Genomic DNA, 27,717 nt, shown 5'->3' on the forward strand with positions numbered 1-27,717 from the left:
AATAACTTTTAACAACAGTAAATGTCGTAGATTATTATATAAAGGACAATGTAATAAAACATGACATTCATCTTCTACTATGTTATGACAGTTAAAACAGGTTCTTTGTTCAACATTGAGTGATTCATAGCGGCCCGTTTCGAGTTTTAATGGCGCCACTCCACATCTAAATTTAGCTAACGCACTTCTGTAAAGGCGGGTAATAGATGGGCTCTGAACATAGTATTCTGTTTTATATGTTTGCTTAAAAGTTCTGTATAGCCCCAGTTTGTTGCCTCCATTTATCTGTCGTATGCTTGTATTTACATTTATAACATTACGCCATTGATGGTGAATTTGGTCAAGCATAGTTGTATGACACTTATCTATTAATCTAAAGTGTTCAGATCTACGAATTTTAACGTTTATATCCAAGTTATAGCCAGCTATATCTTTCACTTTATTCATTACAGTACGAGTCCAACACTTCTTATAAACAGATATTGCTTTAAATACAAAGTTATTCAGTCGATTACTGTCCATATTAGCTAATCGGACCCAATGGGGAAATGACAACTTTCCATTGTTTAACAAGAGGTGGGGTCCATCCAATGTCACCATTCACAGCGGCGTTTGGTGTATATTTTCCTACTCCAAGGAAGAAGCGACTGGCTCTGTGCTGGACGGCATTTATGCAGGCGTATTCCCGTGTTCCCCAAATTGCAGCACCGTAGCTGATGGTTGGCCAGACTGCTGTTTCGTAAAGTTTCGTAAATACGTCAAATGGCATGCCTCACATGGCTTTAAATTTTGATATAATAAGTCCAAGGGCTCGTGTAGCTGACTGGGCAACGTATTTTGCAGTGATGTTATAATCGAGACTGTCGTTTAGTAGTAGTCCTAGGTAACGATATTTTTTCTACGCATTCCAATTCATTATTACTACATTTGAACTTAAACTGTGTTTCCTGCCTGTAAGAGTGTACATCCTGGACTTTGTTGTATTATAGTCATTCATATCCTAGTAGATGTCACCGGATGGGCGTTACGGGTTCTATCAACGGGAAGGACTGTAATATATATATAGAATATATATTTATTGCGTGAACCAAACAGTATGAAGGCAAAGCGTCAAGTCAATTAGCAAGCATCTGTCGACGGAATTCACATGTACAATAAGCAACTGAATTAGTGAATACAAGTAGCAAAATAAAAGACAGATACAAAACAGTCGATAAATATGTCAAAAACCTTATGTGAATAATATACCTGTAATATATATATATGGGATACCTTACATTACGCTGTACAATACCACTAGTACTAAATATGTGCCAATAACTAACACAGATATTGTATATATATATTTATTGCGTGAACCAAACAGTATGTAAGCAAAGCGTGAAGTCAATTCGATTTATCAATAGGCGATAAGATCACAATTGACTAAACCTCTGTTACTGTGATCACTGGTGGGAAACGCATGCCATTGTTAGAAGTTGTTAAACTACTAACTAAGGGATACGTTACATTACGCTGTACAATACCACTAGTACTAAATATGTGCCAATAACTAACACAGATATTATTAACAGGTTGAAAAGAATGTTTTATTGAAAAATACAAAACACACTGTGACATAGATATACACTAGCCGTTAACAGCTTCACGACTGTGTGGTTATACCTTAAAGGTAAAAAATGGAATTGAACCAGTTTTTTTTTCTTTTCTCTTTGTGTTCATAGCGATGAGATGTGTATGCTTAAGTAAAATACACATTCTTTTATGTTCTTTTCTTTTCAATAAACATATGGAGCACAGGTAGACCTTTTTCGTATTTAAGTCGCCTTTTTGCAAAAAAAAAATGTGTGTGCGTGTGTGTGTGTGTGTGTTTTATTTCGATTAAAAAAATGATTCTTCATGTTTTACATAATTTACTATCCATGGTATGGGCGCTATTGATTTAGATATCCATGCCATGTACGACTTTGCTCTAAATATCTATGCCATGGACGCTTTCGTTTTGGATATCCATACCATGGACGCTTTCGTTTTGGATGTCCATACCATGGACGCTTTTGCTTTAAATATCTATTCCATGGGCGCTTTTGATATAGATATCTATGCAATGGGAGCTTTTGATTTAGATATCAGTACCATGGACACTTTTGCATTAAATGTCAATTCCATGGACGCTTTTGATTTAAATATGCATGCCATGGACGCTTCTCTTTTAGATATCCAAGCCATGGACGCTTCTGTTCTAAATATCATGTCATGGACGCTTTTGTTTTAGATATTCATGCCATGGACGCTTAAGTTTAAGATATCCATAGCATGGACGCTTTTGTTTTAGATATCCATGCTATGAACGCTTTTGTTTAAGATGTCCATGCCATGGACGCTTTTGAATTAAATATCCATGCCATGAACGCTTTTGTTTTAGATGTCCATGCCATGTACGCTTTTGTTTTAGATATCCATGCCATGGACGCTTTTGTTTTAGATATCCATGCCATGAACGCTTTTGTTTTAGATATCCACGCCATGAACGCTTTTGTTTTAGATATCCATGCCATGAACGCTTTCGTTTTAGATATCCATGCCATGAACGCTTTCGTTTTAGATGTCCATGCCATGGACGCTTTTGAATTAAATATCCACGCCATGAACGCTTTTGTTTTAGATGTTCATGCCATGGACGCTTTTGAATTAGATATCCATGCCATGAACGCTTTTGTGTTAGATGTCCATGACTTGAACGCTTTTGATTTAGATATCCACGTCATGGACGCTTTTGAATTAGATATCCCGGTCATGAACGCTTTTGTTTTAGATATCCATGCCATGAACGCTTTTGTTTTAGATGTCCATGCCATGGACGCTTTTGAATTAAATATCCACGCCATGAACGCTTTTGTTTTAGATGTTCATGCCATGGACGCTTTTGAATTAGATATCCATACCATGAACGCTTTTGTTTTAGATGTACATGACTTGAACGCTTTTGAATTAGATATCCACGCCATGAACGCTTTTGTTTTAGATGTTCATGCCATGGACGCCTTTGATTTAGATATCCATGCCATGGACGCTTTTGTTTTAGATGTCTATGCCATGGACGCTTTTGTTTTAGATGTCTATGCCATGGACGCTTTTGTTTTAGATGTCTATGCCATCGACGCTTTTGATTAAGATATATACGTCATGGACGCTTTTGTTTTAGATGTCTATGCCATGGACGCTTTTGATTAAGATATATACGTCATGGACGCTTTTGTTTTAGATGTCTATGCCATGGACGCTTTTGTTTTAGATGTCTATGCCATGGACGCTTTTGTTTTAGATGTCTATGCCATGGACGCTTTTGATTAAGATATATACGTCATGGACGCTTTTGTTTTAGATGTCTATGCCATGGACGCTTTTGAATAAGATATATACGTCATGGACGCTTTTGTTTTAGATGTCTATGCCATGGACGCTTTTGTTTTAGATGTCTATGCCATGGACACTTTTGATTAAGATATATACGCCATGGACGCTTTTGATTAAGATATATACGTCATGGACGCTTTTGTTTTTGATATCCATGACTTGAACGCTTTTCATTTTAATATACATGCAATGGACGCTTTTGATTTATGGACACTTTTGTTTAAAATAACCATGCCATGAAAGCTTTTTTAAACAAGCCCGACAGGTATTTTTGGGACATTTTTGCTGAATAAAAGTTTAAATAGAAAATGCCTTAGAGTGCATCGTCTTAAATTTCACTGAAATTGTTCGCGCAGATGTATAAGTAAATAATTATAAGTCTTCGTTTGATTGCGACGACAAGCTAACCTCAGTACTTTAAAAACAAGTTTAATTTACATTATATATCACGTGACATAATCATTTCTAATCAATTAATTGCATATTAAGATATATATAAATGAAAGAGAAAATTAATAAACATATACATGAATATATAACAATACCAAAAGAGGTTGGACTGCTACGTTATTCATCGAACAAAGAACAATTTAAATCCATTTCTATTATTGCACTACATTGTTAACAATATTAGAACGTATAACAAATGCTTCATGAATAAATTTACACATCCGTAAGAGAACATTATTAAAGATACGATTTGTTTCACAGCAGTGCAGTGATTTATTCATTTAACAGTCAATTCTGGTCACAGTGGAATATTGTGCCAGCATATCTAGAATGACTCATATTGACGCCAGGTAAAAGTTTTATCTAAAACGTGTAAAGAAATACAGTTGGGCACATTTATACTGATTTCGAAGTAATATTTTTTTAAAACAAATCACGTGACACTCATTGACATATCTTCAGAGTCACCATGGCTACGCAACGACCTTGGATATTACTCCTGCTTGGATGCCTGTTGTTGGACTGCCTACTCTCGCGGGCCGCCGCTCTTCCGGTAGGAGATTTCGGGGACGGCATCCAGTCTGAGATCAAACATCCCGGGAACGCAGAGTTCGGACGACGCGTGGAGCCGGTTACCAAACCTCTCGTAGAGCAGATCTGGGGCCGCTGGGTGCCGGGGGTTACACGGTCTCCGGGGTCGGGTCGCTGGGAATGGGGGCCGGGATGGACCAGGCCAGTGAGGATCGGGTTGATGAAACTGGAACGATTCATCTCTTTACTGCTGTAGCATATGACTTATAGCTTTTTATGTGATTCATGCGGGTAATGCATGTATTTATATATCAGGAAAGGTATACACGGTGCTAGCTCCAACAAGATAGTTGATGATATCTCCGGGTGGATTGAGTGTGGAATGAACCCACGGGGATCCGTGCCATCCCTGGCGAGAAAAATGTGATGAGATTTGCGAAATAATAACTAGTGCATTAGCGTATTGATCACGGCACTATTTTGAGCGCTGGACTAAGACTGTGTGACAATGACCGACCAACAATGGGCTAAGAATTAATGCAAGTCTGAGGTATTTGTTCGGCAGCTGCTTATTTCAAACATCGACATGTACTTGTCGGTATTGTGTTGTTTTTCAAAGTTTATCTACTGCTATGGAATACAGCTACGACTGACTGTTGTACCTTAAGCTGTAGCTAATTTATAACTGTGTATTTTATAATCATATTCAGCTATAGCTATAATTTCGAATACAGCTGTGGCTTAAAAATTCAGTCAAAGCTATATATTTAAAACTGCAGCTATTTTTGTCTAACTGTTGTTGATAGTACACATTTGAGCCGCTTGGTACCCAATATATATCAAAGCGTTTGAAAAAAATAATAAGATAAATAATAAGATTTTCTCAGTTTTTGATTTAGAAAGCATCCGAACAGTTAACGCAATGGGGCGGTGGGGATGGAGGGGGGGGGGGGCTGATTGAGACTTCGATTCAACGAAGGTGAAAAATAAATTATATACTTCATGCAACTCAGTTTAAATAATGATTTTGCGCATCTGCAGGTCAAACACCAACATTACGAGGGATTTATAGTATATATGTGATTATTGCTGGGCACACGAGGAAATATCATCTACTCCTTCTAATATATGTTAGTATGGTATGGAACTGTTGCAAAGCTTAATAGCAGTGCTTTCTAATTTCAACAGTGAAACATTTCGCACAAGCTACATCAGTTGTTCAATCCAAAAATGTGACCATTCCAATCTTGCGACACATTTATTTCGCGAAAATTACTTAAACACAACAACAGAAAAACACAGACCATCGGCGCCAACTGTCTTCTCGCAGAGAACTTACAAGCACTCTCACGAGGTATAATCAGCTGTTATCCATTTTGCCAATGCTCGAGGTGATATGCTTACATAACCATCGACACCCACTGATTATTAATAAACACCTCGCCCTCACCTGACCATCTGCTCGAATACCAGACAAGTCGTACCAATAACAAAGTTGTACCTACGATAAATCGAACCAGCATAAAATCGTTCAAGCATGAAGAGTGAACCAACTTAAACCATAACTGTAATTATTAAAAAAATAAGAATAAATGATTTATATGAAGATATTACTACTACTGCTACTGCTGCTGCTGTTGCTGCTCCTTCTACTGCTACTACTACTGCTACTGCTACTACTACTACTACTACTACTACTACTACTACTACTACTACTACGACTAATACTACTACTACTACTACTACTATTACTTCTACTAGTACTACTACTACTACTGCTGCTACTACTAATAATAAACTATCAATAACATAAAGAACTAAGTTAATATGTTGCCTTTGATTTTTTAATAAATTTTTGTTGATGTATATGATGAGATCATGAGCTTTCTCTAAATAGTAATGGTGCAGTTTTAACGGATCCCGTATGATTCTGTACGATAACGATTACGATTTGTATTGGTACGATGTTTTGTTGGTACGAATTGTCTGCCTGTAAGAGTGTACATCCTGGACTTTGTAGTATTAAAGTCATTCATATCCTAGTAGATATATGGAAAATACACACTAGCCGTTAACAGCTTTATTTAAAGTACATGTTCACGATACAGTGGTTATACCTTAAAGGTAAAAAAATGGAATTGAAACAGTGTTGTTTTTTTCTTTTCTTTTTGTGTTGATAACGAAGAGATGTGTATGCTTAAGTAAAATACACATTCTTTTTTGTTCTGTTCTTTTCAATAAACATATGGAGCACAGGTAGAACTTTTTAGTACTTTTAGTCGCTTTTTGCCAAAAAATGTGTGAGTTTTTTTTATTTCGATTTAAAATAAATAATTCATAGTTTAACACATTTTGATTTAGATATCCATACCATGGACGCCTTTGCTTTAAATATCCATACCATGGACGCCTTTGCTTTAAATATCCATACCATGGACGCTTTTGCTTTAAATATCCATACCATGGACGCTTTTGCTTTAAATATCCATACCATGAACGCTTTTGCTTTAAATATCCATACCATGGACGCTTTTGCTTTAAATATCCATACCATGGACGCCTTTGCTTTAAATATCCATACCATGGACGCCTTTGCTTTAAATATCCATACCATGGACGCCTTTGCTTTAAATATCCATACCATGGACGCCTTTGCTTTAAATATCCATACCATGGACGCCTTTGCTTTAAATATCCATACCATGGACGCCTTTGCTTTAAATATCCATACCATGGACGCCTTTGCTTTAAATATCCATACCATGGACGCCTTTGCTTTAAATATCCATACCATGGACGCTTTTGCTTTAAATATCCATACCATGGACGCTTTTGCTTTAAATATCCATGCCATGGACGCTTTTGCTTTAAATATCCATACCATGAACGCTTTTGCTTTAAATATCCATGCCATGGACGCTTTTGATTTAAATATCCATGCCATGGACGCTTTTGCTTTAAATATCCATACAATGGACGCCTTTGCTTTAAATATCCATACAATGGACGCCTTTGCTTTAAATATCCATACAATGGACGCCTTTGCTTTAAATATCCATACCATGGACGCCTTTGCTTTAAATATCCATACCATGGACGCTTTTGCTTTAAATATCCATACCATGGACGCTTTTGCTTTAAATATCCATACCATGGACGCTTTTGCTTTAAATATCCATGCCATGGACGCTTTTGCTTTAAATATCCATGCCATGGACGCTTTTGCTTTAAATATCCATGCCATGGACGCTTTTGCTTTAAATATCCATACCATGGACGCCTTTGCTTTAAATATCCATACCATGGACGCCTTTGCTTTAAATATCCATACCATGGACGCCTTTGCTTTAAATATCCATACCATGGACGCTTTTGCTTTAAATATTCATACCATGGACGCTTTTGCTTTAAATATCCATACCATGGACGCTTTTGCTTTAAATATCCATACCATGGACGCCTTTGCTTTAAATATCCATACCATGGACGCCTTTGCTTTAAATATCCATACCATGGACGCCTTTGCTTTAAATATCCATGCCATGGACGCCTTTGCTTTAAATATCCATGCCATGGACGCCTTTGCTTTAAATATCCATACCATGGACGCCTTTGCTTTAAATATCCATACCATGGACGCCTTTGCTTTAAATATCCATGCCATGGACGCCTTTGCTTTAAATATCCATGCCATGGACGCCTTTGCTTTAAATATCCATACCATGGACGCCTTTGCTTTAAATATCCATACCATGGACGCTTTTGCTTTAAATATCCATACCATGGACGCTTTTGCTTTAAATATCCATACCATGGACGCTTTTGCTTTAAATATCCATACCATGGACGCCTTTGCTTTAAATATCCATACCATGGACGCTTTTGCTTTAAATATCCATACCATGGACGCTTTTGCTTTAAATATCCATACCATGGACGCTTTTGCTTTAAATATCCATACCATGGACGCTTTTGCTTTAAATATCCATACCATGGACGCTTTTGCTTTAAATATCCATACCATGAACGCTTTTGCTTTAAATATCCATGCCATGGACGCTTTTGCTTTAAATATCCATGCCATGGACGCTTTTGCTTTAAATATCCATACAATGGACGCCTTTGCTTTAAATATCCATACAATGGACGCCTTTGCTTTAAATATCCATACAATGGACGCCTTTGCTTTAAATATCCATACAATGGACGCCTTTGCTTTAAATATCCATACCATGGACGCCTTTGCTTTAAATATCCATGCCATGGACGCTTTTGCTTTAAATATCCATGCCATGGACGCTTTTGCTTTAAATATCCATGCCATGGACGCTTTTGCTTTAAATATCCATGCCATGGACGCTTTTGCTTTAAATATCCATACCATGGACGCCTTTGCTTTAAATATCCATACCATGGACGCCTTTGCTTTAAATATCCATACCATGGACGCCTTTGCTTTAAATATCCATACCATGGACGCCTTTGCTTTAAATATCCATACCATGGACGCTTTTGCTTTAAATATCCATACCATGGACGCTTTTGCTTTAAATATCCATACCATGGACGCTTTTGCTTTAAATATCCATACCATGGACGCCTTTGCTTTAAATATCCATACCATGGACGCCTTTGCTTTAAATATCCATGCCATGGACGCCTTTGCTTTAAATATCCATGCCATGGACGCCTTTGCTTTAAATATCCATGCCATGGACGCCTTTGCTTTAAATATCCATGCCATGGACGCCTTTGCTTTAAATATCCATGCCATGGACGCCTTTGCTTTAAATATCCATGCCATGGACGCCTTTGCTTTAAATATCCATGCCATGGACGCCTTTGCTTTAAATATCCATGCCATGGACGCCTTTGCTTTAAATATCCATGCCATGGACGCCTTTGCTTTAAATATCCATACCATGGACGCTTTTGCTTTAAATATCCATACCATGGACGCTTTTGCTTTAAATATCCATACCATGGACGCTTTTGCTTTAAATATCCATACCATGGACGCCTTTGCTTTAAATATCCATACCATGGACGCTTTTGCTTTAAATATCCATACCATGGACGCTTTTGCTTTAAATATCCATACCATGGACGCCTTTGCTTTAAATATCCATACCATGGACGCCTTTGCTTTAAATATCCATACCATGGACGCTTTTGCTTTAAATATCCATACCATGGACGCTTTTGCTTTAAATATCCATACCATGGACGCTTTTGCTTTAAATATCCATACCATGGACGCTTTTGCTTTAAATATCCATACCATGGACGCTTTTGCTTTAAATATCCATACCATGGACGCCTTTGCTTTAAATATCCATACCATGGACGCCTTTGCTTTAAATATCCATACCATGGACGCTTTTGCTTTAAATATCCATACCATGGACGCTTTTGCTTTAAATATCCATACCATGGACGCTTTTGCTTTAAATATCCATACCATGGACGCTTTTGCTTTAAATATCCATACCATGGACGCTTTTGCTTTAAATATCCATACCATGGACGCCTTTGCTTTAAATATCCATACCATGGACGCCTTTGCTTTAAATATCCATACCATGGACGCCTTTGCTTTAAATATCCATGCCATGGACGCCTTTGCTTTAAATATCCATGCCATGGACGCTTTTGCTTTAAATATCCATGCCATGGACGCTTTTGCTTTAAATATCCATGCCATGGACGCCTTTGCTTTAAATATCCATGCCATGGACGCCTTTGCTTTAAATATCCATACCATGGACGCCTTTGCTTTAAATATCCATACCATGGACGCCTTTGCTTTAAATATCCATACCATGGACGCTTTTGCTTTAAATATCCATACCATGGACGCTTTTGCTTTAAATATCCATACCATGGACGCTTTTGCTTTAAATATCCATACCATGGACGCTTTTGCTTTAAATATCCATACCATGGACGCTTTTGCTTTAAATATCCATACCATGGACGCTTTTGCTTTAAATATCCATACCATGGACGCTTTTGCTTTAAATATCCATACCATGGACGCTTTTGCTTTAAATATCCATACCATGGACGCTTTTGCTTTAAATATCCATACCATGGACGCCTTTGCTTTAAATATCCATACCATGGACGCCTTTGCTTTAAATATCCATACCATGGACGCTTTTGCTTTAAATATCCATACCATGGACGCCTTTGCTTTAAATATTCATACCATGGACGCCTTTGCTTTAAATATCCATACCATGGACGCCTTTGCTTTAAATATCCATACCATGGACGCCTTTGCTTTAAATATCCATACCATGGACGCCTTTGCTTTAAATATCCATACCATGGACGCCTTTGCTTTAAATATCCATACCATGGACGCCTTTGCTTTAAATATCCATACCATGGACGCTTTTGCTTTAAATATCCATACCATGGACGCCTTTGCTTTAAATATCCATACCATGGACGCCTTTGCTTTAAATATCCATACCATGGACGCTTTTGCTTTAAATATCCATACCATGGACGCTTTTGCTTTAAATATCCATACCATGGACGCTTTTGCTTTAAATATCCATACCATGGACGCTTTTGCTTTAAATATCCATACCATGGACGCTTTTGCTTTAAATATCCATACCATGGACGCTTTTGCTTTAAATATTCATACCATGGACGCCTTTGCTTTAAATATCCATACCATCCATACCATGAACGCTTTTGATTTAAATATCCATGCCATGGACGCTTTTGCTTTAAATATCCATACCATGGACGCTTTTGCTTTAAATATCCATACAATGGACGCTTTTGCTTTAAATATCCATACCATGGACGCTTTTGCTTTAAATATCCATACCATGGACGCTTTTGCTTTAAATATCCATACCATGGACGCTTTTGCTTTAAATATCCATACCATGGACGCTTTTGCTTTAAATATCCATACCATGGACGCTTTTGCTTTAAATATCCATACCATGGACGCTTTTGCTTTAAATATTCATGCCATGGACGCTTCTGTTTTAGATATCCAAGCCATGGACGCTTTTGCTCTAAATATCCATGTCATGGACGCTTTTGTTTCAGATATTCGTACCATGGACGCTTTTGATTTAAATTTCTCTCACCTCAGATAAGTAGATCCATTAATTTAACCATGCTAGAAATTCTTTTCTCCCACCTCAGATAAGGTAGATCCATTAATTTAACCATGATAGAAATTCTTATCTTGCCCACGGGCGAAGATAAAATGCCCGTATGGAACTTCTTTTAGTGGTCACCACATTGTAATTACCTCCCTTGTTGAAGACTGTCGTCTGTAGCGCATCATGGAAACCTTGTCTTGTGGCAATATTTAGAACGCTAGTTTATTATTTCTCGCTTCAAATGTCACCAGAAAACAGTTTTCACGCACCTTTCAAGAAATAATGCTTCACTCTTCTTTGAACTATTTAAAGACCGATCAGACCATTAACACACTCTGAATCACTGCGCGAATATCCATGACAACCACGAATTATTGCATATCCGTACGCAATTATTTTCACTAAGCACAAAATAGTTCCGGAAAAAAATATATTTTTACTTAATTTTGTTTAACTGAGGTGGGAGAAAAAGCATCCACCATAGCCGCTAGTGTAAGATAGTTTCATCCCGACCCTCGCGCAGGGTGTTTTGCGGAAACTCGGTAAACCTCGGACACTTTTGATGTATGGACGCTTTTCATTTAAATACCTATGCCATTGACACTTTTCATTTAAATACCCATGCCATGGACACTTTTCATTTAAATACCCATGCCATGGACACTTTTCATTTAAATACCCATGCCATGGACACTTTTCATTTAAATACCCATGCCTTGGATACTTTTCATTTAAATACCCATGCCATGGACACTTTTCATTTAAATACCCATGCCATGGACACTTTTCATTTAAATACCCATGCCATGGACACTTTTCATTTAAATACCCATGCCTTGGATACTTTTCATTTAAATACCCATGCCTTGGATACTTTTCATTTAAATACCTATGCCATGGACACTTTTGATGCATGAACGCTTTTCATTTAAATACCCATGCCATGTACGCTTTTGATTTAAAAACAAGCCCGACTGGTATTTGTGGGATTTTTTGCTGAATAAAAGTTTAAATAGAAAATGCATCTGAGTGCAGGGTCTTAAAATTCATTGAATTTGTACGCAGAGATATATAAGTAAATAATTATAGTTCTTCGCTTGATTGCGACGACAAGCTAACCTCAGTACTTAAAAAACACACAGACACTTAAACATGTTAAACGTAGCAGTGCATAAACTTCCTGTAATTATACGTCTGAATGCAAGGGAAACAATATAGGGTGCGAGGACTCAATGAAATCCGGTTTCACATTCGAGCAATTACCATTTACTGTACCGTCACCTTATAAAGTAGATCCGTCAGTGTTACAAAATTATCACTTATTACTATTAATTAATTGGTATAATTACTTGGATTTCACATGTATAGTGGTATATTCTCGATATCTCGACCCCTGAGGATAGAAGAACACGGATGGACTGTATATAAGAGCTTGTCAAATAAGGTTTTTATTAAATATACGATTTGTTTCGCAGCAGTGCAGTGATAGATTCATCTAACAGTCAATTCTGGTCACAGTGGAATATTGTGCCAGCACACATAGAATGACTCATACCGACACCAGGTGAAAGTTTTACCTAAAACGAGTAAAGAAAATACAGTTGGGCAAATTTATACTGATTTCGAAGAAATAATTTTTAGAAAGAAATCACGTGACACTCATTGATATATCTTCAGAGTTACCATGGCTACGCAACGACCTTGGATATTACTCCTGCTTGGATGCCTGTTGTTGGACTGCCTCCTCTCGCGGGCCTCCGCTCTTCCGGTAGGAGATTCGGGGGACGGCATCCTATCTGAGATCAAACATCCCGGGAACGCAGAGTTCGGACGACGCGTGGAGCCGGTCACCAAACCTCTCGTAGAGCAGATCTGGGGTCGCTGGGTGCAGGGGGTTACACAGTCTCCGGGGTCGGGTCGCTGGGAATGGGGGCCGGGATGGACCAGGCCAGTGAGGATCGGGTTGATGAAACTGGAACGATTCATCTCTTTACTGCTGTAGCATATGACTTATAGCTTTTTATGTGATTCTTGCGGGTAATACATGTATTTATACATCAGGAAATGTTTACACGGTGCTAGCTCGAAAAAGATAGTTGGTGATATATCCGGCTGGATTAAGAGGGGAATAAAGCTGCGGAGATCTGCGCCATCCCAGGCGAGAAAATGTGATGAGATTCGCGAAATAATAACTAGTGCATTAGCGTATTGATCACGGCGCTATTTTGAGCGCTGGACTAAGACTGTGTGACAATGACCGACCAAAAATGGGTTAAGAATTACTTCATGTCTTAGTTTATTTGTCGTTAACTGCTTATTTGAAATAAATATACTTTATTTATATATAATTAACTCTTTTTTCGGGGGGGGGGGGGGGCGAGCTTGAGTAGGGAGCCGCGTATTTTGTGTATAGGTAGCTAGCTATTCGCCTCAATATAGAGCAATCATAACCCATGTGTCTTTTACAAATGGCATACAAAGAAGTGGCTTATAAGTTACAATATATGACAACAGTGATTGATCGAAGTATAGCCACAGTTATGAAATACAGCTACAACATACTGTTGTATTGTAAGCTGTCGCTAATATATAACTGTTTATAAGTAATAACATATAACTGTTGCTATACTTTCGAATGCAACGATGGCTATGAAATACAGCCATAGCTATACATTTAAAACCGCAGCTATGTTTTGTCTAACTGTTGTTGATAGTTCACCTTTTAGCCGATTGCTACACACTACATAATTAAATACACAGTGTTTCAAAAAATGCGTACGCAGATTTTTTTCAGATTTTCGTAAAAAACCCATCATTTAGTAAATAATATCACTGTTGTTAATAAGAACCTTATTGTAAATAACTGCACTATTGTTAATATGAGTACTATTGTTAATAAAAGTTTTATTGTTAATAAATATTTTAAAAGGTTTCAGGAAGTTATTTTTTGCCGAAAGGCTCTAGTAACGCTGTTGAAAGTTGATTTATTTGAGGCTTGGGTTTACAAAATTATTTTATCAAATGCATTTATTGTTTATAAATATTTTAAAAGGTTTCAGGAAGTTATTTTTTGCCGAAAGGCTCTAGTTACGCTGTTGAAAGTTGATTTATTTGAGGCTTGGGTTTACAAAATTATTTTATCAAATGCGTATCTGCCATTTGCTGTTTTGTGTTTGTTCATTTAAAAAAATTGAATAGCCCAATTTTTACAATGTTTTAAAAACATCTCTGAATTAGTTCCTATAAAGCAATTCTGAATTTTCGACACGCAGGTTTTTCTTTTCGATTTTAGTTTAACCTAAATATAATGTATAGGCAAGGGATATACAAGAAGCACTGTTCAAATATTACTTAAGAAAGTGAATGAGTAACTTTAATGGTTGTTTATTTATAAAGTTACTAATATTTAAAATCGAAACGTTTGAATGAACGAAATCCCCACAGTATTGAGTTATCAAAAGAAATATAAATATGGCGACATTAGGACATACATCCCAATGCATTCGCAAACATCCAAAATATGAATATACCTTACTAAAATCCTGCTGTGTACAATACAGTACGAACATTATAATCTAGTTAAACGAAGAATCATAAGTTTTAACTCCGACCACTTTATTCGTTGTTTTTGAATGGAGCTCAGCAATACGATTGGTGAAATATAACGGTCATTTTCATTACTGAGCACAACGGTTGTACCGAGCAATTTCATTGGCCGATGACTGCGAACACATAAAATGGCGAACGTGCTGTGTGAAAAATCGACGCTTTGTGCTCTTGTTCAGAATTCAAAAGTTTGAAATGCGCATGCATTGTGAATATTTTATGTTATTTTAATTATTAACATGTGTAATTTGTGTCTGTTGGTTAAAAAGGTACTTTTACATACGTGTTTTCGCTTTGCGAGCCCGTTTCTAAAAGTACGCACACGGTGCTGTATGCCTTGGTTGTAGCTTATATATAGGGTACAATATTTCGTGAGAAACTCTTGTATTTCGAAGAAGAAATTACAAAAAATCATTATAATATGAATAATTGAGACTTAAAATGTTAAAATAGCATTACTTTAGTACATACAAGCTATCGAAATGAAGAATCAATTATAGCTCATATAGACACGAACCATACATGATATTAATTCATAACTCAAATGTCATATGTCATGTTAACATCTACATTCCGCTTATGTCACATCTCTATATTTAGTGCAGGACATCCACTCGCGCCCATGTGCATGTCTTTGTACATGTGTAAATGTCATTGCTCTTGAAATATTCACTTATGAAATTCTCGATAACAACTGTTAAATGATTTTGTGTTCTCTGATTAACATGTAAAGTTTTTTGATCTTGGACTTATATACTGTCAAGTTTCATAAAGCGATGTTTGCTCAGATAATTGAAAGAAAAAATATACTATTGTGTTAAAATCATTTGAACCGCTTTTTCGGATCACCTCCGTCCCTCCATACTTTTAATGAATATTAATCGATTTGTCCTCAAAAATACATAACCGAAAACCCGGAAGATTAATTTACCCTTTATGCTTCTACGGCTGTTGATTTTAAAATGTCATACAAATCTTGCACTTGAGGAGGAAAATCAAGAAATATTAACTACAATAAATAATTTATTTAACTGTATGACACAACACATTATGCCTATAATGACACGTGAAATCATTCAAGACAAACGAGCTATAACATGTACTTGTCTTGTTATGAACTCTTCAAGTGGCGATACCAACAGACATCGTTTAAGAGACATTTGATTCTGATCTCATGTTTTGAAGCGTTAAAATAAAGTAAAAGGAGAATTATAAAAATACATGTTTATCATTCGTAAGATCTACATAATCACGCAAAAAGCGTAATTACAATGTTTGTGTTTCTTTGATAGGCAACACATTGTTCAGCGTGTATAAAGTAAATATATGGGTAAATAAATGTAACACTAATGTCCGTAACTCATCCTCAATCGTCGTTATCATGTTCCCAGTAGTCTCTCCCAGACCCCCCAGATCCTCCGGATCCCCCGGATCCGCCACTGCCGCCCTCGCCAGCGCTGCCACCTTCACCGTCACCGCCGCCACCTCTTCCTCCCGCGCCGCCCATAGCCGACCCGCCCCAACCCCGCACTCCGAATCCGCGTCCCTGATTTCCCCCCGACATACCGAACCCGCCGCGTGAGCCAAATCCGCCGCGCACACCGAAACCACCACGTCCTCTTAGCGCAGCGCCATAACCGAATCCTGCCCCACCAATTCCTGTTCCCCATCTCATTCCGCGACTGCCGTACATCCCACCCCTTCCCATCATTCTGCCCCCTCCATAACCCCTCGCCCCTCGTCCATAACCCATCGCCCCTCGTCCATAACCCATCGTTCTCATCCTCATAATGTCGCTGTAGTCGAGATCAGGGGAATTAAAGTCCGCATCCCCGTAATACATCCCCAAACCGTACGGGCCTGAGTATCTGCCATAATCAGCTCCGCCGTACGCGTAGCCGTAGTCACAACCGTACGTATCGTACTGGTAGCAGGCGCGGCGCCCGTAACCCTGGACGCACATCCGGTAGTCCGCGCAAGGATCACGTCTCCTGGCGACGCCGCCGCCTGATGGATACGTCTGGGGAATGTAAACGGGATATGGCTGTGACACGTGCACTGGATACGGCTCCGGAACTCGTACAGTAACTGGCTGCGGTACGCGCACTGGGACCGGGACTTGTACGGGATACGGAATAGTACGAACTGTTTCACGATGCTGGTTAGGTTTTGGTGATGGAACGTGCATTGGGACGGGGTACGGGACAGGGTACGGTTCGGGACGGGGATAAGGCACAGGGCGCCGTCTCGACCTGTCAGGGCGGATCGCGATGCCGCCAACCCCGCCTCCGATAGAACCGCTGCCTCTGTGACCGCCCTGACCGCCATGACCTTTACCACTGCCGCCCCCACCATTGATGGGTCCAGCTACTCCCCCTGAGATACTGCCCCCTACAAAGAAATAATGTCATAGTTAGATGCGAATATACATCATTTTTTTAATAAGTTTGGGCATTTAAACGCATACAAAAAGTTTTGACATCATAAGTGCGGAACATAAACTTTCATAAAGATATCCAGTGGCGGATCCAGGTTTCTCAGTTGGGGGGGGGGGGGGGGCGTAACTTCTGAAATTGACTTCTGTTGGCCGCTAAGGCCCCCATGTGTTTTCATGGTAATTCAGGGGGTCGGAGGCCTTCGCGACGGCCTCAAGCTCTTAAACTATTGCATGTGTTTACTATGGAACGCCGGGGCTCAATGCTTCTTGCGAAATGCGTTATGCAAATGCTATATATAGAACAATAGTTTCATTTTCGACCAATCGAATGGCCGGGTACGGAATTACGGAAGCTCGTGCTATGTGATATCTAAATATAGTAACACCTCCTGAATAACGGATTTCCTTCGCATCTCGCATGAAGCATGAAGCATTTTAAAAGCATTTAGCATCTCGTATTTTGCACAAAAATCATTTCCCAAAAAGCATTTCGCATATGGCATAACACAATCAAATTGAATCGGACGAAATATTGTGCACGTTCCGAACTGCTCCCGGCAGTGAAGGGGATGTAAGACACAGGCTACTGATACTGCTACAGAAATATTATTATACGGTGGAAGAAACGATACTCTTTCTAACCTAACGCGTTTACAGCAATATACAGAGTTGCACATCTTGCTATTCGCAATCTAACTGACTTTCTGGCATATTTTCTCTAGGACACCTCTTTACTTTACCGTTTCTGAATATTATATTGTATTGGTGTGTTTATATATGTTATTCTAATGAATAGACACAGCATACGTATTATTTTTCACCTCTTAGACTATTACATGCAGATAAAAGTATTTTTCAAATTAATGTGTTCCTTTTTTCATTTCATACAAAATGATTCTGCTCAATTTATGCTAACAACGGTAAAAAATATTGAATCGAAGCTTTTCGCATTTCGCATTTCGCAAAAAGAATTTCGCATTGAGCAATTCGCAAAAAGCATTTCGCATAAAGCATTAAGCGTTTTGCAAAAAACATTAAGCATTATGCAAAAAGCATGAAGTATTTCGCATTCGCAAGAAGCATTGCGCCCCGGCGTTCCATAGTTTACACTGTTTTTACAAAGCTTGAACTGCGAGAGACACTTTGTAACGTAGTAACGCCGTTAAGCTGATCGTCACCTCCCTATAAATCAAGTTTTTTTCCCGGCATAAATTGAAAGACCTTGGTAAAATTGAAAAAGTAATTCATACAGTTATTGGGCAAACTTTAATGTTTGTTCAGTGACACCGAGTGAAAGTGTCTGCTTTAAGCAAGTAGTCCGCTGAATTCTCGTGTATTTGATCTTTTAAGTTAATCTTGTTTCATATTATCGGATTTGGTGAAAATGTTACTGGATTGCTAAACGGTTTGGATCCGGATTAGACGCCGAGTTACTCGGCGTCTGATCCGGATCCAATCTGGTTGACGACATCACAACGGTCGCTATCGGCATGCTTAGGGTTACAAACAAAACTTTATCGAAATTACCCATTTACTTCATAGATACGCATGTATTAGCATCTCGAGCAGATAGAAATTGACGCCATAGTGGGAAATTGTTTTTTTTATGAGTTTAAATGAATTGCCTCTCGTAAATTGTCCCTTACCGCTATAAACAGTGTTGACCCTTATCATACCGATCGCGACCATAGTAATTTTAAAGTTAACCAGCTTGGACGAACTAACTCGGCGTCTGATCTGGATCCAAGCTGTTTTACACTCAGTCAACTGTTTTACCAGTTTTCAGACGGACCAAACAAGTTTTAATGACCAAACACATTCTACTGAATACGTCATAATAGATAATTTAATCGATAAGAGCGTTCCACAACGTCTCGGACCAATTATGTTTCGTAAGAGTACAATGTGTCCAAATAGATGTTCGATACAACCACGGCAAATCGAGATCTATTTTTTTGTGTGGAGCAAATCATAACCTTAAAAGCTATCTACAATGATGGAACGATATTAATAATTTATACATATACTTGGAAAATTTTAGAGGGGGGGGGACGCCGGGTACGCCCCCCCCCCCCCTGGATCCGCCTATGATATCCTTCTGCCTCATGTATTATATAGATCAAGTTTTCATATATTGCAGGTTATCCAATTATTCTTAAAACATGAAGTAACTGGTTTAATTTTAATTCTCAATGATATTTTCACTGTAATTAATATATGAATTTATTTCTATAAAAATCAACATTGACCTCCCCCCCCCCATTGTATCAAGAACATATTAGTTCGTATATAGGTGTAGAATATCACGTCACATATTTTTTTTAATATTTTGCACGAGGGAGAACAATACTTCTATCCAAACAATCTTTAAATGGTCATGTACACCACTACGTAGGTATAGTGAAAATAAAAACATGTGGTTTAACATGAGGGAAATGAAAAATGTTAGATTTTAGTGATATTTCTTTACTTTTGGGGAACTTTAGCGACATGAATGGTCCGATTACTGTAGATGTGTTCCTTATTTTATTAAAATATTTATGCATATTTATGAAACGTTAAACAAATATGGAGCTTATATATGAAATTTGCAGCATTGTCTTTTAATGAATTGAAATAAAAGGTTGTTCATATATGTAGAAAAAAAACAGACGAATGTGTAGCATATGTGTGAAATGCTAAAACACAAACATGAATAAATATGCTCTTAATTGCGTAAATAAGGCACGTTGATATAGATAGTGAACCATGTTCGTTTAACAAAGAATCTTACCGTTGGGATCGTAGTGGTGTTCCATCGTTCGGACATGTTTTGTTATTCTTTCCATCGGAAACAGCCTCCCACCCATTCCGCCACCTCCTACATCGATAACCGGGCCGCCGCCACCATGACCTATTTGTGACATCCCCTGGTCTATTCCGCCAACCCCACCACCGCCGCCAATGCCTTTTTGTGAACTCCCGTAGTCTATTACGCCACCACCGCCGCCGCCATGGCCTTTCAGTGGCATCCCATAATCCATTCCGCCAATACCGCCGCCGCCGCTATGTCCTTTCTGTGGCACCCCGTAGTCTATTCCGCCGCCGCCTCCACCACCATGGATTTCCCGTGGGATCCCGTAGTCTATCACTCCGCCGCCACCACCACCGCCGGCACCACCACCGCCGCCGCCACCATGGCCATTTGGTGACATCCCGTAGTCAATGCCGCCGTGGCCTTTTCGCCCGTAATCAACTGCCTGGTCGGGGTAGACGGCTTGCCCGGCGCCGCTCATGTCCACGCGGTCAAAGGGCGCCGGGTAGGGCTCCACTATTGTGCCGACCGACTTTGGCATAGAACCGGAAATAATGCCGCCCTTCCCCGGTGGCGGGTTGTACAGCTTCTGACCATTTCCGGTTTTGTACAGCAGACAGCAAACAAGTAAGCAATAACACATGGGCACGGATCTGTAAACATTGAAATGATACGAGTTGGGCACACTAACAGGACTTATTTTTACACAACTGTTACATTTTTGGTACCTTTATTGCATTCTGTCAGAAATTAATCAAGCTGCACTGAATTCGTTGATGATTTTATGAAAAAGAGTTAACATCTAAAATCAAACCTATGGTAAAACTTTGTAAACATGTTTCCAGCGCTAAAACGATATAATTATTAAGAACTCAACGTCATTTTTCAAATCAGTTACTAATTATTTTTTCAGATTGTCAAGTAGACATGTCTCCAAAAATATAAAAAATGAAAATAATTAAAAAGTAGTTACAACTAATCAATGAGTCCGGTCCAATGATACAACCTGTTACAGATCACGACATGCCATAAAATCCGCATCACTTATAATAGAGGTTGTCACTTTCCTTTGAAATAGAACATTAGAACTGTCCATGACACGTGTTCGGATATTTTATAGCATGTTCTACAGTAATAGCAATTGACTATTTCTGTGTTCAATCATGCTTCGTTTGAATACAATAAAACCTGGTACGTTGTTGATTTTTGTCTGAAGAAATGATTATAGGTGTTAGGCGTGCGTCTTTAGAATACGTCCCCTCACGCCCCTTGCGTACTCCTTCAATTTCTACCCAAACACTGCGGACCAAACACGTTTTTTTTTAAGTCGAATACTGGACGTCTGGACGGAACGAAATTAAACTGAACAATGACCAGACCGGATTAACACCTAAGCGACTATGGGTGACTGCGCATAAAAGTAGTTCCCACAATTATAACATTTAAGGCTAAAATGTGGTAAATTATTTTAAGTAGCAAGGGACAGGACTGATTGACCAGTTGTTACTACTATTTTATTCTTAAGTTTTTTTCTATTTTTAATTTTGAATGGCATGTCTACTAGAATTATTTTTTTCTGCAAATAGTATGGTAACGTTTAAGGAATATCCGATTTGTCCGTAAACATTTTGTCAAAAATGCATATCTATAACAAAGTATGTTGTCCCAATTAAAATGCAACTATATCGTTGCATTGTTTCATGGTTTTGCGACATGTACAACAACACAATAAAGCGATATTTGGAAGTCCACCAAGCGCTTCCATAGTTGCTTAATTTGAAACAAGCGGTCAAGTCACTCTTTTTGAATCTTAAACAGCTGTTATATACATATGAAGCGCGTTCAATACATTATCTTTTGGAAAAAAGATGAAGCAAATAAGCCCATGGAAATACATGGGTAAATTTCGAATTTCACTCCGGGATAAAGTTTTAATATATTCTCCTTTAATCAGAGTTCGTTTCAAGTGACCCGTCCCGTCGATCAATGTCTGAGAGTACGGCACTTTTGGGATATAGAGCAAACGAATAATATATTTTTCTGCAATGATGTAGCGGTATGCGTGGTATCCGTTTTTGAAAAAGAAAAAAATATACACTACAAAATTTCAAGGTCCGCTTACACATCCGTACTTATCTAACCATAAGACACATCTTATACGTTATTTATTTCATAGTTAATTCCAAAAATTAACCGAATATATCAATAATATTTTAATTAAATCGAACATGAAACATAATTCAATTATGAAACTTAATGAACATTTTATTATTAAACGTATGGTATATGTATAAAAAGCGAGTCACTGACCTATCCATGGTTAAAAAAGAACCGGTTCCGGTGCGGTCTTCTGAGCGAATGGTAAAACTGAAATAATCGAAGGACTATAAAAGCGAGTAGCGACTTGCCATGTATGTATAGAGAACATGGGACCTGTCAAAGTCGACATTTGATTACGAGCAGTGAAATATGGCCTCTGAGCCGTGATACCGTGTTTCCAAGGGTCGCTAGTCCGCTAGCGGTACCGGCTAGAACATGGCCGTAGCTACGTGACTGTGAAGACATACTTGATTGGTGAACACGATTTTCACAGGCCTGAACAACACTGACAACGTCCATACTGTAGGAGAGAGGTGATCAACGTCAAAATACGCAGCGAGAATTCGATAAAGCCATTACTGAGTGTAGCGTTAGTATACGTTCTTAGCACGCTATTGGCAGTTGACATCGTCTAGATATAAGCCAGAAGTTGACAATTTACTACCATAACAAAATGTCAACCGTTCGTTAACAACTATTCGGTCTCAAACTGTTAGTTACTGATTAGGTCACAAATTTGATGGAAAACTTGTTAACAGCAGAGCACTGCGTATCGGCGCAATGTGCACTGTTCATAAACATGTCAACTATTGTTCCTCAACCCCACATCAATCATGGGCGAACTTGAATCATTACAGTGAACGCCAATATATTCAAGTGAGACTTCGACGTGTGAAGGTCTTTATGAGTGTTTTTTGTCAACACAGTTGGAGGGGGCGTCAAGGGTGTCCCTTCCCGTGGCAGTTTTTTTAAGAATGCAGTTATCAAATAACCATTTTTTAGCATACTGAATGCAACACTTTAATGAAATCCCGTTGTATGTATATACACCCACATCCATTAGACTGAGCTTTATTTTCATAATTTCGAAATATGAGCACTTGCAATATCGGGGCTGAAACCATAATAGGTTTTATGCACCCGCCTACTGGGGTAAATCCATGTACACCACCGGCTTCAACAAGTCAAGCATTTATAAGTATGCTGGAGTAAATAAGCTATTTTTATCGTAAGAAGTTCATTATTTATGTACTCAAATCAAGTGCAACAAAGACATGATTAATTCACAAAATCTGATTAATCACAGCAAATAATAAACAATTGAACATTATGTTTGCCAATATATATAACCTTATAATTATTAAGTATCCTTAAAAATAAGGGGGACAACTGTTTTTTCCCTGTTGACGTCGGTACACTCGGTATCCATGTTTATCAAAATCGCCCCCCCCCCAATAGTTCTCAAAACTGTTCAACTTTTTTCAATAAGCTTGTAGTCAAAGTCATTGCATTTTAATACATCAATATCAATTCAAAACAAAAAAACTTTTAAAAGTGCATTAACATTGATCAGTCACCAAACATTATCTGATGATGTAACAATTATTCCGCAAGTCACCCGACCAGCACTTCGGCTCACCCGATAAATTCCTCCACCTTGCCAGATAAACTTCCTCCATCCACGGCACTAACCAAGTATTCTCTATATAAACATGGCATCTTGTTATTGGACCGATTTGTATGCAAGTGACAGGATGAATGAATTACCGTATTTATGTCTAAATACTGAAATTTAACGATCTGTATCTGTAAACTAATAATTCATTTATTGCAAAGTTGATTGTTCCAACAAACATATGCTTGTAAAACAAATGTATATGTGTTTTATTATCATAATATGATCGCGCTATCCAACCAAAGTACTTTTATTTGTTCTATTATCATATTGCACTATAATTTGTCATACTATCATACTGTGATGTAGTTTGATGAAGCAGTTTATGATACTGTTCTGTAGTTTGGTTCACCAAATTTATATCGTACCAAAATGGCGTGTATTTTCCGATTCCAATGAATATTCCGATGAATAAATGAAAGATTTAAACATGAAAACAGGTTGTCAACGTCATATACACGTTACGGGGTTAGTAGGTGACCCGATATGGGATATACGGGGCACAGGAAACCATATATTCGCTTTCACCCGATATGGTTTCCTTTGCCCCGTATATCCCATATTGGGTCACCTACTAACCCCGGTACTTATTATAACCCTGGATTCTACATCAGGAGGACCATATAAAGGAGACCATTTCTATATTTTCAATATTGACTTTACTTGAAATTTAACAGGATTTAGTTCCACAAATGGAGACATATAATGCACAAATGACATAAGTTTTTTAAAAGAATGCATTATACAAAAAAATACTAAAGTTCTGGTCTTCTAAATATTTGTAATATAAACACCATTCTTTAAAGCTGCACTCTCACAGGTTAACCATTCTTACAACTTGCATTATGCATAAAACATCAATTGTTTAACTTAAATATAAAAATCTGCGATCTTATATTTTGTCAGCAGTAACATTTAACTGGTTTCAATGGATTTTCGCAAAAATTGGCTAGTTCCAAGACAAAATATAAAAAAGTTGTCAAACGTTCAATCTGTGAGAGTGCAGCTTTAAGGTGACCAGTACACATACACATGTTACCTGAAATAGGCATTGTGGAGGCGGCTGAATATTTGTCATTACAGGACCATGTTTTTAAGCCTTAAAGGTATCTCATTTTATTATGCATTGCGACACGGGTTTAAAAGTAATATAATTCTTAACAAATTTGGCCATAAACACGAGTTGTTAAAATTATTGACAACCACGTGTTGTAAAACATAGACCTCAATAATCAAATATTTAATTTAAGTAGCTGCTCAAAAGAATACTAGGTTAAGGCAGTTTTGATAGGCATTATCAATATGTTTGGCAACAAATGTTAGTATACACGAGATCAGTGACCTTCAACCCAGTTTTATAGACTTTTCCCTGTCTAACGTTTTTTTCCAGAAACGCACAAGGTTGTTATTACCCGCATCATATTTTATTTTCATTACCATCATGGCATGTATTATTTTAAGCTTGATAACCCGTGTTGCTTAGCCCTTACTGCTGTTGTTCAAGCCTCAAAGTAGTAGTCTGAACTGAAGAAAGCCTTACACCTACTGCTTAAGCAGTTACGAATGACAAGAGGGTAGATCCTCTGGTGGCATATACTCATCTTAGTGGTTTTAGAGATACAAGACAACTGCATATAATTGAAATGTTTTATCTTTTATTATTTCCACTTCATTTTATACAATAAGCATATTACATATTTACGGTAAGCCATACACCATTAATATAAAATTTGACACTTGTAAAGTTTCATTTTAAAGATACAAAATGTTAAGTTTGAATATTTGTTATTATTTTTCAGCGCTTTTTTTATAGAGACGTTAAAATTGTATTTAAGAAACTCATTAACAAAATTGCTATGTAATAATAGTTAAATTCGTTTCATTACCTTCCTTTAAAGGGACTAGACACCGGATGGTCCCCAAATCGGCAAATTCATTATTTCCACAAAACACGCCTAGAATTGTCAATATGAGCTTGTATGAGGCCGATAATACACCAGTTTACATGATTAAAAGAATATTTTGTCGCTGTCTCAGCTGAGTTTACCAATTTAAAAATAGCGCATAATGGTTTCCCAATTTATAGTGTGTATATTTATCATGTGAAAGTCACGTGATTAGTACAGATACATACAGCGACTCTATTTTTCAATTAACTGGGATTTATGTTGTAGGCACACCCAGTAAGTTTCGAATTGGAAAATTATGCTAAAATACGAAAGATACATGTGTCTTTAAAAATGTGATACATCAGTAAGTAAGATTCAATGCGTGAAACGCAACGATATCAATTTCATGTAAGTTTTTGTCATTTTTCTTTTTTTCTTGTCCCTTTAATACATCATATTATAACTGTAGCGGCATTATTAATACACCATATCATAACTGTAGCGGCATTATTAATACACCATATCATAACTGTAGCGGCGTTATTAATACACCATATCATAACTGTAGCGGCGTTATTAATACACCATATCATAACTGTAGCGGCGTTATTAATACACCATATCATAACTGTAGCGGCATTATTAATACACCATATCATAACTGTAGCGGCATTATTAATACACCATATCATAACTGTAGCGGCATTATTGATACATCATATCATAACTGTAGCGGCATTATTGTGTAATTCTAAAATGCACGAACACATCTTTGCATCCTAATGATGGATTGCTTGCCTTATTACATTTATAGTATTACGTAAGAACAAATAAACGTTAACAATTGTTATGCATACTTACTTCCTCATACAAGTAACATAAACCATTTAAACACCCAATTACTATAGCCTAAGTCTTGTATACACACACACACACACACACACACACACACAGAGCAAACTAATAATTACAAGAGCTATTCATTACCGTGATGAATACCCTCAACTGACACATACATTGCCTTTTTTCACAATACAGTCAAAAATCATTTGACCTGTGATTACCCCATAACAGTTAAACACCATTCCCTCTCGAGGATGAAGCTTCCCAAAGTTCATCCAAACAATCATCTAGACCTTTGAGCAGGTGAGCTGATTTTGCCAAACATGTCTGACCATGCCCATGTATGGGCAGTACACACACCCTTTATAATTAGGCAATCAATGGAATTTGACAAAGATGAACCGAACGCTGTGGCCTTCATCTATGAGCTCTTAGCCTGGGTTAAGAACCGGCACCTGTTTAAAAGAACACTCTAAACTTGTCGTTTGAGCTGGGTACTTGCAAGCACCATTATGATCATTTAATCAAGATAATTTTACAAACGGGTTATGGCCCACTTAGTTTGACGCCCCGTGACAGACCAATAACATATTTCCATCAAACAACAACTTTGGTTGGATAGCGCGCTCGACATTTTGACTTAAAATGAATGCAACAATAATGTTACATGTGCCTGTCAAAAAAATAAAAAAAATGAAATGACAGGAGTTTATATACTTTTGTTCATTACTATCATCGAACGCATTTTTGTAAATTGCCTATTGCTATTGAGCTTATATCATCTCAGCTTAATAATGAACCAGTCAATTGTGTCGAGTGAATGTGGTTATTTTGTT

At 37.8% G+C, this 27,717-nt stretch overlaps 4 protein-coding genes across 5 annotated transcripts; 2 read left to right on the plus strand and 2 right to left on the minus strand.

Annotated features, from left to right (window-relative positions):
• The first annotated feature begins 1,550 nt into the window (after nt 1-1,550).
• LOC128210204 (uncharacterized) lies at nt 1,551-5,298 on the plus strand. 2 transcript variants are annotated; one of them, XR_008257119.1, is made up of 2 exons: nt 1,551-1,672; nt 4,330-5,298. XR_008257119.1 is itself a non-coding variant. In XM_052914392.1 (2 exons), exons 1-2 carry the CDS (start codon nt 3,654-3,656, stop codon nt 4,652-4,654), a joined length of 354 nt encoding a protein of 117 aa, XP_052770352.1. In that variant the 5' UTR covers nt 3,606-3,653; the 3' UTR covers nt 4,655-5,298. The 2 variants fall into 2 exon arrangements, 1 of the variants encoding a protein (XP_052770352.1); XM_052914392.1 differs by lacking the exon at nt 1,551-1,672 and adding an exon at nt 3,606-3,682.
• Nucleotides 5,299-12,588: 7,290 nt separating this feature from the next.
• On the plus strand, nt 12,589-14,462 carry LOC128211846 (uncharacterized). Its single transcript, XM_052916938.1, has 2 exons — nt 12,589-13,101; nt 13,215-14,462. The coding sequence occupies exons 1-2, from the start codon at nt 13,082-13,084 to the stop codon at nt 13,537-13,539; spliced, it is 345 nt and encodes a 114-aa protein (XP_052772898.1). The 5' UTR covers nt 12,589-13,081; the 3' UTR covers nt 13,540-14,462.
• Nucleotides 14,463-16,509: 2,047 nt separating this feature from the next.
• LOC128210820 (uncharacterized) lies at nt 16,510-17,331 on the minus strand. The gene has a single exon (XM_052915173.1). It carries the CDS (start codon nt 17,329-17,331, stop codon nt 16,510-16,512), a length of 822 nt encoding a protein of 273 aa, XP_052771133.1.
• Nucleotides 17,332-20,494: 3,163 nt separating this feature from the next.
• On the minus strand, nt 20,495-21,017 carry LOC128210821 (RNA-binding protein cabeza-like). The gene is made up of 2 exons (XM_052915174.1): nt 20,646-21,017; nt 20,495-20,527 (listed from the first exon to the last, which is right to left on the minus strand). Exons 1-2 carry the CDS (start codon nt 21,015-21,017, stop codon nt 20,495-20,497), a joined length of 405 nt encoding a protein of 134 aa, XP_052771134.1.
• Nucleotides 21,018-27,717: the final 6,700 nt, after the last annotated feature.

This window comes from Mya arenaria, chromosome 12, assembly GCF_026914265.1.
Source record: "Mya arenaria isolate MELC-2E11 chromosome 12, ASM2691426v1".
Lineage (NCBI taxonomy): Eukaryota > Metazoa > Mollusca > Bivalvia > Myida > Myidae > Mya > Mya arenaria.